The following is a 13839-nucleotide window of genomic DNA, read 5'->3' as shown; positions in this document are numbered from 1 at the left end:
AGTGAGGATGGTCAGCAGAGCCCTCGGGGGAGTGAGGATGGTCAGCCTCGGGGTTTTGCTGGAGAGGCGAGATGGGCTGGAGGCGCTGCCGGCGATCCCCAGGGCTCGATGGCAGTGCCACCCCCGCCAAAATCCATGCAGGCGCCACAATAAATTAGAAAAATGTTTTGTGTACAAACAAGATTCGCCACAGGCTGTGCTGGGAATACTGGAAGACTGATGAGTTGTATAAACTCTGGGTAAAAAATGTGGAATTCTCACTTTGAATCTATTCCATGGCACTACTTTCAATATGATCCTTCAGATTGAAATTCTAGAATAAAATTATGAGAATCCAGGAGCGGAAAGTGGGGTCTGTATCACTTGATGGGGCTCAGATGCTAATCTGACAAGGCAGGGATGGACCGAAAGGGATTTCATGCTCATTTAACTGTGTGGTATCAACTGAACCAGCACATCAGGGCTCTGCTCGTCCCTTTCCTCAGGTCAGGTGAACAAAACCCCTCTTAAGACAAACTCTTTTCAACCTCACAAGAAGGCAACATTTCCTCTGTGTGTCTCTGTGAGGATGAACTTGTTTAACCCCACATTTTGGTCTCTCATCACAGTTTTAGGGACTCGTTTCCTGTTCCCTGCCCTGATGATTAAGACCATTATCAAGGAGGGTTTGAAATGCAAAAGCAGGGGCCGAAATCTGTGCTGCCATCAGCGGGGAAAATCCTCTTTTCAAACGACTGTGCCACTAGGAAAAGGAGGAGAGCAATGTATGGCTTGCCTGCACTTCGGGCAGGATCTACAGTGCTCCCTCAAAGAACACACGTGCAGATGCATAGATATATATAGATATATATGTAAATATATAAATACATTTACACCTGTGGAATGTATATTGGAAAAAATATTTCCACCAGAAAAAAAAAAAAACATAAAGGAAGATTTTATATTCAGCAAACTTCAATAACAGAAGGTCTAATGTATCTTGGAGGCATTGACTTATTTTTTCCCGATTTGTTTTCTACGAATTCAAGAAGAATTTATAAAATACTTTAGTCCTGTCTGCATTCATGCCCCCAAAACAACTTCATCCAGATTTTTGCTTTCCACTCCAATCCAGCTGTTAGCACTGATAGAGCCAGGCTGAAATCCCTGGAGAAAATCCCACTGACTTCAAGAAAACCAACATTTACCCACTGACCCCAAAACCCTCAAAAAATCAACTGTACTCCCCAGCTGGGATTGTGAACATCCTCAGATACTTCCTGCGCTGCTGGTTCGTGCTCCTCCCTGCAGAGGACAGGGGTCTAAACCAGCTTCGAGCCACACTTTTGCCCAAGCTGTTGAGTTTTACACTTTTGGCTCTGGTGGTGCCAGGTGTGGCCCCTTTTTCAGTCCCCTCCAGGGTCCCCAGAGCGGCCACTGCTGCTCTGAGAGGGTGGATGCTCCGTGCCCTGTGGATCCCTGTGGAGGGACACAGCAGATGCTGCACGAGCTCCAAGAGCAGCTTGAACAAGTGAATGCAAAACAAATCCACTGGGGCATTTTAAACCCAAAGACAGCCCTGTCAGCTCAGGAAGTCCTTGGGATACTAATTGCTGGAAGCTGGGAAAGTGAACTGGGAGAATCTCACAGAGTTCTTGCTGTCTTCTGGTGCTTTTATCTCCTGTTGGCTCTGGCAGAGGCTGCACCAGAGGCTGCACTTTGGTTTGAGCCAGCACAAGCATTTCTGTGATCCTACACTGCCCAAATTTTCCTTTAGCATTTTGCCAAAGTTTTCTCCCTGTTTTTCCATAATAGCAGTGAGTTTAGGGTCAGGTTTTTTTCTGACTGCTGATGCTGTTTGGGGAATTCTCTGTCCCTTGAGCACAATAATCTGCAGTAGTTATGCGAGACATTGTTAACATGGGTTTTGGCAAGCTTTGATTTCACCCAAATTCATATCAGACCCTTCCAGGACATTCAATGACTTTTGTTTTCTTAAACAACAAACCTCCCTTCTGAGAAGTTTCTTGCTAGCCTTGCCTGGAGTGTTCACCTGGGTCCTAGACTGACACGAAGCAACAGTGTCTTTGGTTTATTAATTTATTGTCTTTCTTCCAGTCAGTAAATAATTTACACACCCAGCTCTGCAGCAGTGAGGCAAATGGAATGATGCAAAAGGGTGGGAATATGGTTGCATGATGCAAAGGAATTTCCACACAGTAACTTTCTCAGCAACTCAGCTGATAGAGACAGCAATAAACCAGCAATAAATAGCAATAAAAGCAGACACATCTGTCTCATGGAGAAAGGAGCCATCCCCTCAGTACAGAAAGGTGGACATTGGGCCTGGCCTATGGTTTAGAAGTGATCTCTGAAAGGAAATCATTTAATGGCATGGCAGCAAAGGCATCTCAGCCAGTAGCAGGAGGAGGCAGGGCTGTTGTTTCATCTCCTGGAGCACATCAAAGGCAGCTCAAATCCCAAAGCCAGCCCTGCAGGGATTAAGTGGAGCAGCTTCACTCAGCAGCAGCTCTGTCATGGAAAGTAAATCCCTCCCCTTGCAGGAGAGCCGGCCACGTGTTCATTGGAATTGCACCCAAACCCTCTCCCTGGAGAGCCATTTGACAGGAATTTATGGCAGGGCAGGCTCCCCTCCGGGGAAGAGGAAGACTCACACTGAAGCACACAGAGGATTCCCTGATCAAAGTGTCTGGGGGGGATTGGGGGATATCAGCTGCCAGAAGAAGTCACATCAGTACTGCCAATTTACAGAAAACTGGTGTGGAGAGAACAAAACCCCAGAGGGACCTGGGAATTCTCTAACGTCTGGGAAGTTGCTGCAGGAAAGTGGAAAGTATTTGTGAAAGAAATTAGAGAAGCTGAAGCTGAAATTCCTATGGTCATGGCTCAAACAGAGGAAAGAAACTCTTTGGCAGTGCTGTGGAAAGGAGCATCGAGAGGCCAGGACAGCAGGAGAAAATGAAGTTGGGTAATTGCAGCACCACATAAATGCTGGCAGTTAGGAGAAAGCCCTAAAGGAGCTGGGCCAGTGGGAAAGGTCAGTGTTTGGGGAGCTCTGAAAGCAAAATTAGAGAGAAGTGAAGTCTGATCCTGGTGTGCCCTCACTGTAAAACAGAGACCAGATATTTTTGACATGACTCAAAAGCAAAGGTGGAAGTGAAATGAAGGCAAAGCTGTCGCTGGTGCCAGGATTTGGCTCCGGGTACTTGAAGGCTGAAGCCTCTCAGGAAAGGGCTGTGGGTGCCTCTGCTGCCCCACACTCAGCTGGGAACAAACTTCTGAGGCCCAAAAGCTTGGCAGCTCTGCCTGAGAACATCTGGAGTGGATCTGCAGATACACGGAGCAGCCAAAATCACCAGGGGCTGGGCAGGCTTCGGGAAAGGAGCACGGTCAGAGAACAGCACGGAGCAGGCTGAGGGCTGGAGAGGGCACTGACAAAAACTGGAGGTGAGTTCAGCTGCCACTGGTGCCTTTGGGAGGCAGGGAATGGGAGAAAGAGAAGGTGAGATCAGCTGGGTAGTGTCTCCTGCTCACAGTTGTCTCTTTCCTTTGGAAAGGGTGGCTGCTACTTCCGACTGACTCCAGCCCCAAGACACACACAAAGTAGAGGAAATCTATTTTTACTTTTGACAAAAGTGCTAGTAAAGAAAAAAAAAAAAAAGGTTAGAAAGACAATTGCTTCCTGTTTAGGGCTGGTGCTGGGAGGGAGATCCTGGCAGGACGCTGAGGCCAGGAGGGTGGGGAGGGAAGAGGGGACTGTGGAGCATGGAGGAGTTGTTTGGGGATGGGGGACAAGGAAAGTGCTCCCAGCTCCTGCGAGCCCCACACTGGGCTTCCCAAGGAGGGGAGGGAGTCGAACTTCTTCCCCTTTGGGATCCCTGGTGCCCACAGGCTCTGGGCTGAGCTCAGCAGACGAGGTTAAAAGACTCAAGAGATGCAGTAATCTAAGGAGACAAACCACAAAATGACATTCACACTCAGCCTTAGATTGATTGAGGACTTATCCCTCTGAATGTTCCAATACTTAGCAAAATCAGTTGGATTTACAGCAGGAGAGAAGGCTCCGTGCAGCCAGAGGGGCTGAAGCATGGATTAATCTCTTGATTTTCAAAATGCTTTGGTGCTCCCACCAACAAACTACACTTGAGAGGTTAAATTAGGAACCTCAAATTAAACTCACAGCATTTTCTTTAATGAACTTTCTCCAAGTCGAATCTACTTCCTCTTTTTAAGATCTCAGCACTGACATTTTTGATGGCATTTAACAATTTTCAAAAGCAAGAAAATTATCATTAGAAATCAGCTTAAAATGCACATTTTTCTATTTTAGGAACAGCACAAACTGCAACTCTTTCCGGGACAATTTGTGTTTCTTCTGCTGCATCATTAAAAATCCATCCTGGATGTCAGCAGTTCATTATTCTGACAAGTGGCTTTACTTCCCCTTGTGCCTCTTCCACATCACAAACACTCAAAAGGAGGAAGATGTGACAGTTTTTCTCCTGAAAACACAGACTGGAAGGGTAGGGATGGATCCCCGTGGGTGGATTTGGTGACATACAGGATATTTTCAGCTCCTTCCTGGCACACAGTGAAAGAGAAAATACAAAGGAAAAGAATCATCCTGGTAACCCAGCAAACAAAACACTCATTTAATTTCTGCCTGGAGTTTACACCAGGAAATGAAATCGTAACAAATTTGTGAAATTGCAACAATGTATTTGCAAAGAAGCTGAGGAAAAGTGGGGATGTGTCCTGCCATGGGCGCTCGGCGCTCAGGTGAGTCCTGCTGAGACATAGCCCAGGATCTGCACGGTGCTGGGGTAGCTCTTGCGCATCCCCATGCAGCGCTCCTGGTCAATGAACAGGGAGTTGTTCTTGACCACCAGGTCGTGCTCCAGGACCCCTTTGGAGCGCACCAGCATCTGCAGCATGTCCTCAGAGGCCCGCAGGCACTGGTGCAGGTTCCGCAGCGTCTCGTTGATCTCGTTGACCTCTTGGACAAGGCTGGAAAACAGCAGGACCCCGTCAGAAGCGCCATGGAGCTGGTGCCCACCCAGATGGGCCCTCTGGGATTTCCCCCACCAGCACATCCAGGCTGATTCCAACACCCTCGCCTGGTATGGGAGAGCCAAGGGCAGAGTTCTCCCGACCTCCACGGGGAGGAGTGGGGAGGTTTGTTCCAAAGCTCTGGATATGTTCAGCCACGTCTGCCAGAGCAGCTTGTGCCACCACAGACAGGGATGAGCAGCTGTGGTTTCCCATTTCTCTTTGGCTTTGTTGATTCACTCTCCTGAATTTCCCAGTGCCTGGGTCCTGCCCAGGAGACACACACAGCAGGACAGGACACTGGGAGAGGCTAAAAGGGAACGTGGAACAAGTGGAGCATGGAAAAACCAGCAACATGTGAGATACTGAAGCAGTTCAGGGGCTGGTTTTAAATCACTTTGAAAAGGGAACTGTGACCAGAGGGTTCCCAGGAGGAATTGTGAGCTTTGGGTGCCTCCCAGGGCTGCTGCTGGGCACTCCCTGGGGCGCAACCCTAAAGTCCTGGAAAGGATTTCCAGTGTGCCCCGTGAGGGAGGACAGCTCCACATGTGCACCCTTCCTTGGAGTTACCCAAAAGGAAGGGGCTCAGTGCCCTCAATCTCAGCCTGTTGTAGAGTAGAATCATGGAATCACACACCAGAATCCCAGAGAGGTTTGGGTTGGAAAGGACCTCAAAGCCCATCTGTCCCACCCCAGCCATGGCAGGGACACCTTCCCCTGTCCCAGGCTACTCCAAGCCCCATCCAACCTGGCCTTGGGCACTGCCAGGGATCCAGGGGCAGCCCCAGCTGCTCTGGGCACCTGTGCCAGGGCCTGCCCACCCTGCCAGGGAGAAATTCCTGCCCAATTTCCCGTCTGTTCCCTGCCTGGATAAAAGCCCCTCTCCCTCCTTTCTCTTTCACCCTTAGGGTGCTGGAGGGCCACAGCAGGGAGAGTAAAAGGCCTTCAAAGCTGAGCACATGGAGCCACCAGGAACAAGAAGGAGAGAAGATGAAGTTTCCCCAAGTGGGAAAATGCCAGTCCCCCTGGGGTGGCATGAGGCTGGACCCAGCTATGGTGCCCAGCCTCTGTCACAGGTGCAGAGCTCTCCTGAGGGCTGGGACACCTGCTCAGTGCTCTAGGTTCCACCAGGGCACTTATGGAAGGAATATTTAGGGGGAAAAAGCCATTTTGTCATGCAGAGATGCTCCTGAGTGACCCCCAAGCCCTGGCAGCCCTGCAGCCCAGTCTCACCGGATCTGGGCCGCGTCCCGGCACAGCTCCACGTTGGGTCTCCTCGTGCGCTCATCCAGCCGGGTCTGAGCAACCTTCAGCTGAACCTCTTTGTCCTTTATGGTCTTCTGGATGACTTGGATCTTCGTCTCAATCTGAAAGATTTCCTGCCGTGTCTGGGGTGAAACAAACAGAGGTATCAATGAAAAAATATCTTCTCAAGTGATCACATCACTCCCTTTTCTCCTCCTTGTGCAGGAAAAAGCCCCAAGTTCAATAAACAGCCCCTGGGCCACTGTTGCTCTGCCACATCAAGGCATCGGTCCAGCAGAGTTTTCAGGGAAATTCTCTTTGCTCTTGCTGCCACATCAGAGGACAGTTAGGAGCAGAGGAGGTTTAGGAGCGCTGATGGATCTATTGAATGACCAGCTTCCCAAAACTGCTGCTTGCAGGAATGGATCCTCCATCAGCTAATACAGGGAAAGGTTTTACTGGCTTCTCATTTAAGGACATGGCATCAGCCCCTAGTGCTGCGAACTTTACCAGTCCGAGCCCTTCCCAGGAAGCTTCCCATGAGTCCCACTGCTCTAAGCCAGGTCCCACCGCTCTTCTTCCTGTCCTGTGTCCGGTGGGGCAGGGCAGAGAGCCCACGGATAAGCGGTCACCCCTTGGGAGGATGTGAGCGTGGCGGCGAGGGCGGGGCCGGGCACCTTGGCCAGGTGTGTCTGGATCTTGCTCTTGGCATTGGCGATCTCGGTGATGCGGCTGGTGAAGGCGTCGTTGACCTTGCTGAACTGGCGCCACATCTCGTCGGCCGTGCCCATGAGGAGGCTCTCGGTGCTCGCGCGCAGCTTGGCCGAGGTCGCGCGCGCGCTCTGCGAGCGGAAGATGTTGTTGTCCGTGAACCTGGCCCACGTCTCTGGCACCGAGACCCTGCAGGGGGAGAGCACGGGCCCTTGGCAAAGCTGCACTGCTGAGCAGGCAAATGAAATCTGTACTCTTAATTAAATTACATGGAAGTGAAACATCTGGACCCCGTTTTTTCAGTGGTATTTATCAAATATCATGTTCATGAAAACAACTTGTGAAAGCTCAGACAAACAAAAGATTCTCCTGTAAAAAACAGAGGTTCCAATCAGAGCTCCTGTTTACACCTTCGTGGCATTAAATGCCAAGGAATTTCCAGCCTCACAAGGACACTCAGATCACAATTCAGTCAATTCCTTTTGCTCATAGCCCATCTCAATCTTCCTTTAAACAGAACGAGCTTTAGAGCCTACTCCATTCCCTGTCTGTGCATTTGGGGTGAAGCTCCTGCCTGTGCAGTAGTCCAGAACAAGGTCAACAAAAGACTTAAATACCACGTAAGCTCCATTTAAAACCTGCTGATTCTCGGCACATTTTACCCCCCTCTGAACTTCAGCCTCAATCCTTTGCAATCCATTTCCCTGTCTAAATATGTCTGAGCTCTACTGTGAATAATTATTCAAACTACTAGGAAAATGGTCTCAATCTGTGCCTCTCCATAAACTTCATGGGTTTGTGTAAGCAGATTTATTCTCTCAACCCTTTGCCACTTGGGCATCTCTCTGTGAGTGCTGGGTTAAGTCACTGTTCATTTACTGCAGAGCCAAAGCTGAGGTCACCCAAAAGCACCCAAAGGCAGCTGAACCCTCTCCCAGGACCACACTCTCATTTCTTGATTTTCTGGGTCATTTTAGCTCCCTGGCAGGCCCTCTCCATGCAGTGAGCCCCCAGACTTTCCATCAGTGAGGAGCACTCAGGCAAGCACTGAGACATCTTTGAAAACATGCACGAACTTAATGAGCTGTGCAGAGGTGCTGGGCTGAATTAATTTTCAGGCTGAGCTCTGAGCCCTGATCTAATGTTTGATTAGGTCAGGCTGGCTTTTGTCTGCTGGGTGTTCAGCTGAAAGCAGAAGGTTCTTCTTCCCCCAGGAGCCCAGAGGGAAAGGACCCCTTGGAGGTGGGTGTCTCCAGGAGGGATGGATGTGCCTTCAGAGAGGGCTGGGAAATCCCAGCTCCTGCCGGGCCATGTGGCAGCCAGGGCCCCGGTGCTCACGTGGCATCGATCCTCTCCACGCCCTTGAAGAAGTGGATGCCTCTGGAGGTGTTCTTCAGCTGGTAGCACTTGCTGTCAATGTGGTGACCCATCTGCTTGTCAGCCAGGTCCTTCTCCAGCTCCTGCCGGGCCTCCTTGTTGCACCTGGAGCACACAAACAGCAGCCACAGTCAGGATAGAGCTGTGGGATGCTTTTCTGTCCATCCCACTCCCCTCAGCCCCCTGTGCTTCCAGAGCATCCCTGCCTGCCTCCTGCTGAACCTGCAGGGTCTGAACCCGCAGGAGGGCTGCGGCAGGGATCTGCTGCGGGGCACAGCTGCAAACACATCAGCTCTGCAGCAAGGGCCCAGAGCCCTCCTTACATGAGCTGGGAATTCACTGTGTCCAGGCACTGCTGTAACCTCTCCCGGCAGGACCTGATGATCTTGATTTCCTGGGCAAAGGCAGAAGAAAGCCCATCAGCATCTGTGCTCAGACATCCTGGGCACTCCTCCCATCTCCAGCCTGGCACACAGCAGGAACTTCCCCTTCCCCACAGCAAACACGGGCTGCAGGAGGGAACCCCAGCCCCACTGCATCCACCTGGAGGGGCCAGGAGGGGCTGTGGCCATGGCCAGGGCCTCTGAAATCACTTTCAGGGTGGGTTCCCAAGTTTTTTCATCTTGACACCAATGGCAGGGCTGCTCTCCTTTACAAGGAGACAGGGCTGGATCCTGACCTGACATGAACAGGCACAGTGGTACCCAGGGCCAGCAGTGCCACACATCCCCATCCCCAATCCCAGGGCATTTTTCTCCCCACAATCCCATCCATCTGGGACAAGAGGACTTTGGTGTAAACCCCCAGTCAGTTCTAGACAAGGTTCAGCTCCCCTGGAGGAAGGCTCATACTGCTTTCAGCTCCCCTGACTCCAGCATAAGCCCACTGCACCCATGAAGGTTTCCAGAGACAGGTGATCAGTGCTCCAAACCCAAGGATTTTCAATCTCTCCTGTCTGCAGGAGCCAGCTGAAAACACAGCCTAAATGCATCCCAAACATTAAAAAAAATCAAATGGCATCATAGAGATACCAACTCAGATAATTTTTCCAAATCCTCATGACTTTTAAACTAATCTTTTAATTTTTCAGGGCCTGACTCATAACAAAAAATCTTCTAAGAGAACAGTGGCTTCACAGGCCCAGGGGTTCAATTTCCTTCCCAGTTTTGTCAGGCTTTTGCAGTGATTATATTTTACTGTACCCTGCATTAGGATCCCATTTGCTGTGCCATGTTTGCTTTTAATTAATGATTTAAAGCAGCCTGGATAAAGGCAGGCAGGAGAGCAGGTTTTTATGATTCCTATCAAATCCATTTCCTGAGCACACAGCAACAGTCCTGCAACTACAGTGCCCTGAGCAAAGCAGAGCTGGGGGGAGTGTAATTAATATCTTTTATTAGCCCAACTAATATAGCTGGGGAAAGCAGACAAGCCATCAGGCAAAGCCTGCCCTCTCCATCTGTGTGTGTGTAATATAGAGAATGTGCTACAGATACAGAGACAGATCATTTAAATAAAGAGAGATCTGTGCAGGCAGGACTCTGAAAGGCAGGACCATCTCAGGCTCCTCCAAGAAGGTCAGAGGACTGGGATATGCCACACAAACCCAGCTCATTTCCAGCTCTTCCCTCCTCTCCTATGGACGTGCTGAGAACACCCGCCCCTGCCCCAGCAGGTTTGGGGGATTGGAGAATTCAGCACCTCAGCAGCACTGAAGAGCCAGTGAGGGAACCCCTGCCAGGCTTGTTTAGGGGAGCTCAGGGGAAAATAACTTTGACATGGGATGTGTTGCCAGACTCACTGTGATGAGCTGTTTCTCCACATCGTCATTGACAAGGTCGATGCCCATCCTCTTCTCCCGATTGAGCAAACACTTGTGAGCGACCTGGTGGGGACAAGTCGTGACATCAGCCCTGGCTGCAGGGACAGGGCTCCCTGCAGGGACAGTGCCCATCTTGGGGAACACAGCAAAAGAAAATACAGGTGGGCATAGCATGGCAGCCTGGAAAAAGCTATCTGAGGCAGCTGGGTTAGCTGACAACAGCAGCCGAGTGCAGCACCAGCACAGGATTGACCAGAGGGAGCCCACATGTCCCCGGGCCACCACAGCTGAATGCAGTGACCCGTGTTGGGCTCGGGGCTGACCTGTCCAGAGCCCCACAGTAAGACATGGGCTTTTGTGTCCAAAGCCAGGATTCTGGATACAGAAACATTTGGCTAAACAAACACTGCAGTGATGAGCTCAGCGTGTGCTGGAGGAGGATGCAGCAGATGCAGGGGATTTGTTTATGACTGACTCAACTAATGGGCTCTTCACGAAAACTTTCCAAGGTTACAGAGCTGGGATGAACTTTAGGAGAGGTTTGAATGGCTGCAAATGTTTGGGTTGGGGGTTGCAGTGTCCCTACCTGGAAGGGGCCCTCAGTGTCGGCCAAGGCTCTCTCCAGCCGTTTCTGCATGTCCGCCAGGGAATTGGTCTCCCTGATCATGGCATCCAGCTCGATGCAGAGCTCAGATTTCCAGTACTCTATGTCATTGACACGCTCTCCCAGGTTCTTGGTGCTCTCCCCTTGGGTCCTCTTGGCCTGCTGGTACACGTCCTTGATGGTGCGGTTCAGGTCGGCCCGCAGGCGCTCTGCGTTGTGCCGCGTGGTCTCCGACTCCTTGTAGTTGGTCAAGTTGGATCTGTGCCAGTCATCCAGCGTGTGCCGGGTGAAGACGCCGTTGGGTCTCTCGGAAATTAAAGGAACTATCTTGGTGGGGGGAAGCCCTGGGAAGTTTTCAGTGAGGGGAGACAAGGTGGGGTTGAGGGCAGCTGCTTTGTAGTAGGAGTTGGGCATCCAAGGCATGCTGAAGCTCTCAGGATGATAGGGAATGCGATTCTTGTAGTTGGCTGCCATGGTGCTGGTGGCTGGCAGGACCTTGGGAGGTGGTGGCCTTGGCTGGTTAAACTTGGCTTTTAAGGGATAGCCGTAGAGTTCCATCCTAGAATGCTGCTGGTGCGGGTCCTGCACAAAGAGGCAGAGGGAAACCTCGCTCAGAAAGTTCCTGTCCTTGTGTACCTCTTACAGCAACACTCAACTTGTGATCGACCAGCCCTGCCCAGGGCACCCACACAGCCTCTAAATCTCCTGAAAGGAAATCCCCTCTGACAGCATCGCAAGCATTTGGATAGGGAGGGATTTTACACCAACTTTGCTGTTAGTATCTTGTGTCAGGCCTTGAAATGAGGAGAGAAACAAATCATGGCTGCTTAGGAGGACGACAGATGTTATACCTTTGTTTCCCTTATTCCTTAGTTCCTTATTTCCTATTATTCCTCCATTTTCCCTGTCAGTCTGATGATCTCCCCTGGCAGGGTGGGCAGGCCCTGGCACAGGGTGCCCAGAGCAGCTGGGGCTGCCCCTGGATCCCTGGCAGTGCTCAAGGCCAGGCTGGTTGGGGCTTGGAGTAGCCTGGGATAGTGGGAGGTGTCCCTGCCCACAGCAGGGGTGGTCCTTTCCAACCCAGGCCAACGGGTCTCATCCCAGATCCAGCCTGGCCAAAGGCTTTGGGATGGGCAGTGGGACACTCACACCCTCAGATTCAGCCAAAGCTTTCCCAAGTGTGACTGGCTCAGAGTCACTTTGGTGGGACCGAGGATGGGACATCTGTGCCCAAACAAAGCCCTGTTCTGCTCCCCCAAACCAGTCATTCCAGCGCTATTGTGCCTGCTGGGGACAGGCCACTGCCATTCCCTGTCTCCATGCCGCTCATTCACCTGGGGAGCTGCATTTGGAGAGTGGGGGATGCTTTCCCTGGCTCCCGGCCTGCAAATAAATCCTTCCCCTTTAGACACTGAGAGACAAGTGTTTAAGAGGGAAGAAACTTTGGGAATGGACTGGATTACTTTTCCACCCATTTCCAGCTGAACTAAACTTGCATCCTTGATGTGCCTTGCATCCCCCTTGGGATAAGGCACACCAGGATGAGAGTTTCCAGTCCCCCTGGACACAGGCACACCCTGGGAGGTGCTGCCCACCCAGGCTGGGATGTGTGGGGGCTGGAGGAGATTTAGGACTGAGACGATACCGGCTGTGCTGGTTCTTCCTCCTGGTGAAGCAGAGCTCCCCCCGGCAGTGAGCGTGGGGTGAGTCAGGGCTGGGGGTGCCTGGGGGTGCTGCTGCTCATCACTGGCTGCTGTGGTGGTGCTGCCACTGCCGGCTCTGCCCCGCTCTGCCGGGCCCGTTGCCATGGATGGGGGGTTCTGTGGCAGTGACCATTCCAGGAGGTTCTGTGACACTGACCGGGCTCTGTGACCCGTCCTGCCCATTGATTCCCCCCTGTAAAGGCCCACAGCAATGGCTGTTGGGCAACACAGGCTGCTGGGTGGGCAACCTGGGGCCAGTAAACACCTCCCAGTGCATTCCAGTTGCTGCCCAGAGCATCCTGCCCTGCTGGGCAGCTTTGTGCAGCCCCTGGGCACCCAGGGGCAGCTGTTGAGTGGCTGGATGACACTCGTGGCCACTTGATTTAGGTGAAGGATGTCTTGCAAGGAGCAGGATCCTTATGAGTCCCTTCCAACCTAGGATATTTAATGGTCCTATGAGCTCAGTGCCCTCAGTGAACAAGCCAGTGCCACTCTGGGCAACCCAGTGCCACCCCAGTGGCCCAGGCCAGGTTGGATGGGGCTCTGAGCACCCTGGTCTGGTGGAAGGTGTCCCTGTCCATGGCAGGGTTTGGATAGATGAGCTTGAAGGTCCTCTCCAACCCAGAGCATTCCAGTCAGGAGCTCAGTGCAGACTCTCTGTAACCCAGTGCCACCACTGGGCAATTTGAACCCTTCCCTGGTCAAGCCCCAGTGCCATCAGTGGGCAACTCAGAACAGTCCTTGTGCATCCCAGAGCCATTCCTGGGAAACCAGAGCCTCTCTGGGTGGGCGGGTGCCCCAGCATGTGGCTGAGATGTCCCCAGGAACCCCTCCCAGCACCAGGGTGACAGGCACCAGTCACCTGGTGACACTGGGGATATTTCTGGGAATGCTTTCCTGGTTATCTCTGGCTTTGGCCTGGGAACAGGCAGATGGGAGGAGCTGGGGAGGGATACTGGGGGTGAGCCCAGGCACCCCAGCTTATCCAAGGGGGTCTCTCCCCAGGTTCTGGGAACACCATCCAGCTCTGCTGTGGCAGCTTCTATGTCTCACTTTATCCAGAGGGATATTTCCATTTTCTTCATTTCCCAGCTGATTTTCCAGAGCTCATTGAGTACCCAGGCTGGTGTTTCTGCCCTCTCACAGCCACCTTGGTTTCTCCCAATTCTCCCAGCTCCTGCAGCTGCAGACTGGGACTGTGGTGAGGGGTTTCCCAGGTCCTGGTGACACCCTGGCCACCCATCCTGAGCTGGGCTCCTGGGGAAGCTCTGCCTCTTGCCAAAGAGTGTCAGAAAATGGAACCCAAAGTGCTTTGTGAACACAAAGTA

General features: G+C 51.9%; 1 protein-coding gene across 1 annotated transcript; it reads right to left on the bottom strand.

The window, feature by feature from the left end:
• Positions 1–4751: 4751 nt before the first annotated feature.
• TEKT3 (tektin 3) lies at positions 4752–12881 on the bottom strand. The gene is made up of 8 exons (XM_015645314.2): positions 12454–12881; positions 10791–11390; positions 10184–10267; positions 8706–8776; positions 8344–8487; positions 6972–7194; positions 6283–6437; positions 4752–5007 (listed from the first exon to the last, which is right to left on the bottom strand). The coding sequence occupies exons 2-8, from the start codon at positions 11364–11366 to the stop codon at positions 4776–4778; spliced, it is 1485 nt and encodes a 494-aa protein (XP_015500800.1). The 5' UTR covers positions 11367–11390; positions 12454–12881; the 3' UTR covers positions 4752–4775.
• Between the last annotated feature and the right edge of the window lie 958 nt (positions 12882–13839).

The sequence above is a fragment of the Parus major genome, chromosome 18 (assembly GCF_001522545.3).
Source record: "Parus major isolate Abel chromosome 18, Parus_major1.1, whole genome shotgun sequence".
Lineage (NCBI taxonomy): Eukaryota > Metazoa > Chordata > Aves > Passeriformes > Paridae > Parus > Parus major.
The sequence above is the reverse complement of the archived record's forward strand: the minus strand, read 5'-3'. Positions and strand labels throughout refer to the sequence as shown.

Excerpts from the sequence above, each read along its gene's own strand:
- TEKT3 (XM_015645314.2), bottom strand. The coding sequence starts at position 11,366 with ATGGAACTCTACGGCTATCCCTTAAAAGCCAAGTTTAACCAGCCAAGG. Across the intron at positions 8,777-10,183 it reads TGGAGAAACAGCTCATCACA|GAAATCAAGATCATCAGGTC; the intron begins GTGAGTCTGGCA and ends GCCTTTGCCCAG. Across the intron at positions 6,438-6,971 it reads TCCAGACACACCTGGCCAAG|ACACGGCAGGAAATCTTTCA; the intron begins GTGCCCGGCCCC and ends GTTTCACCCCAG.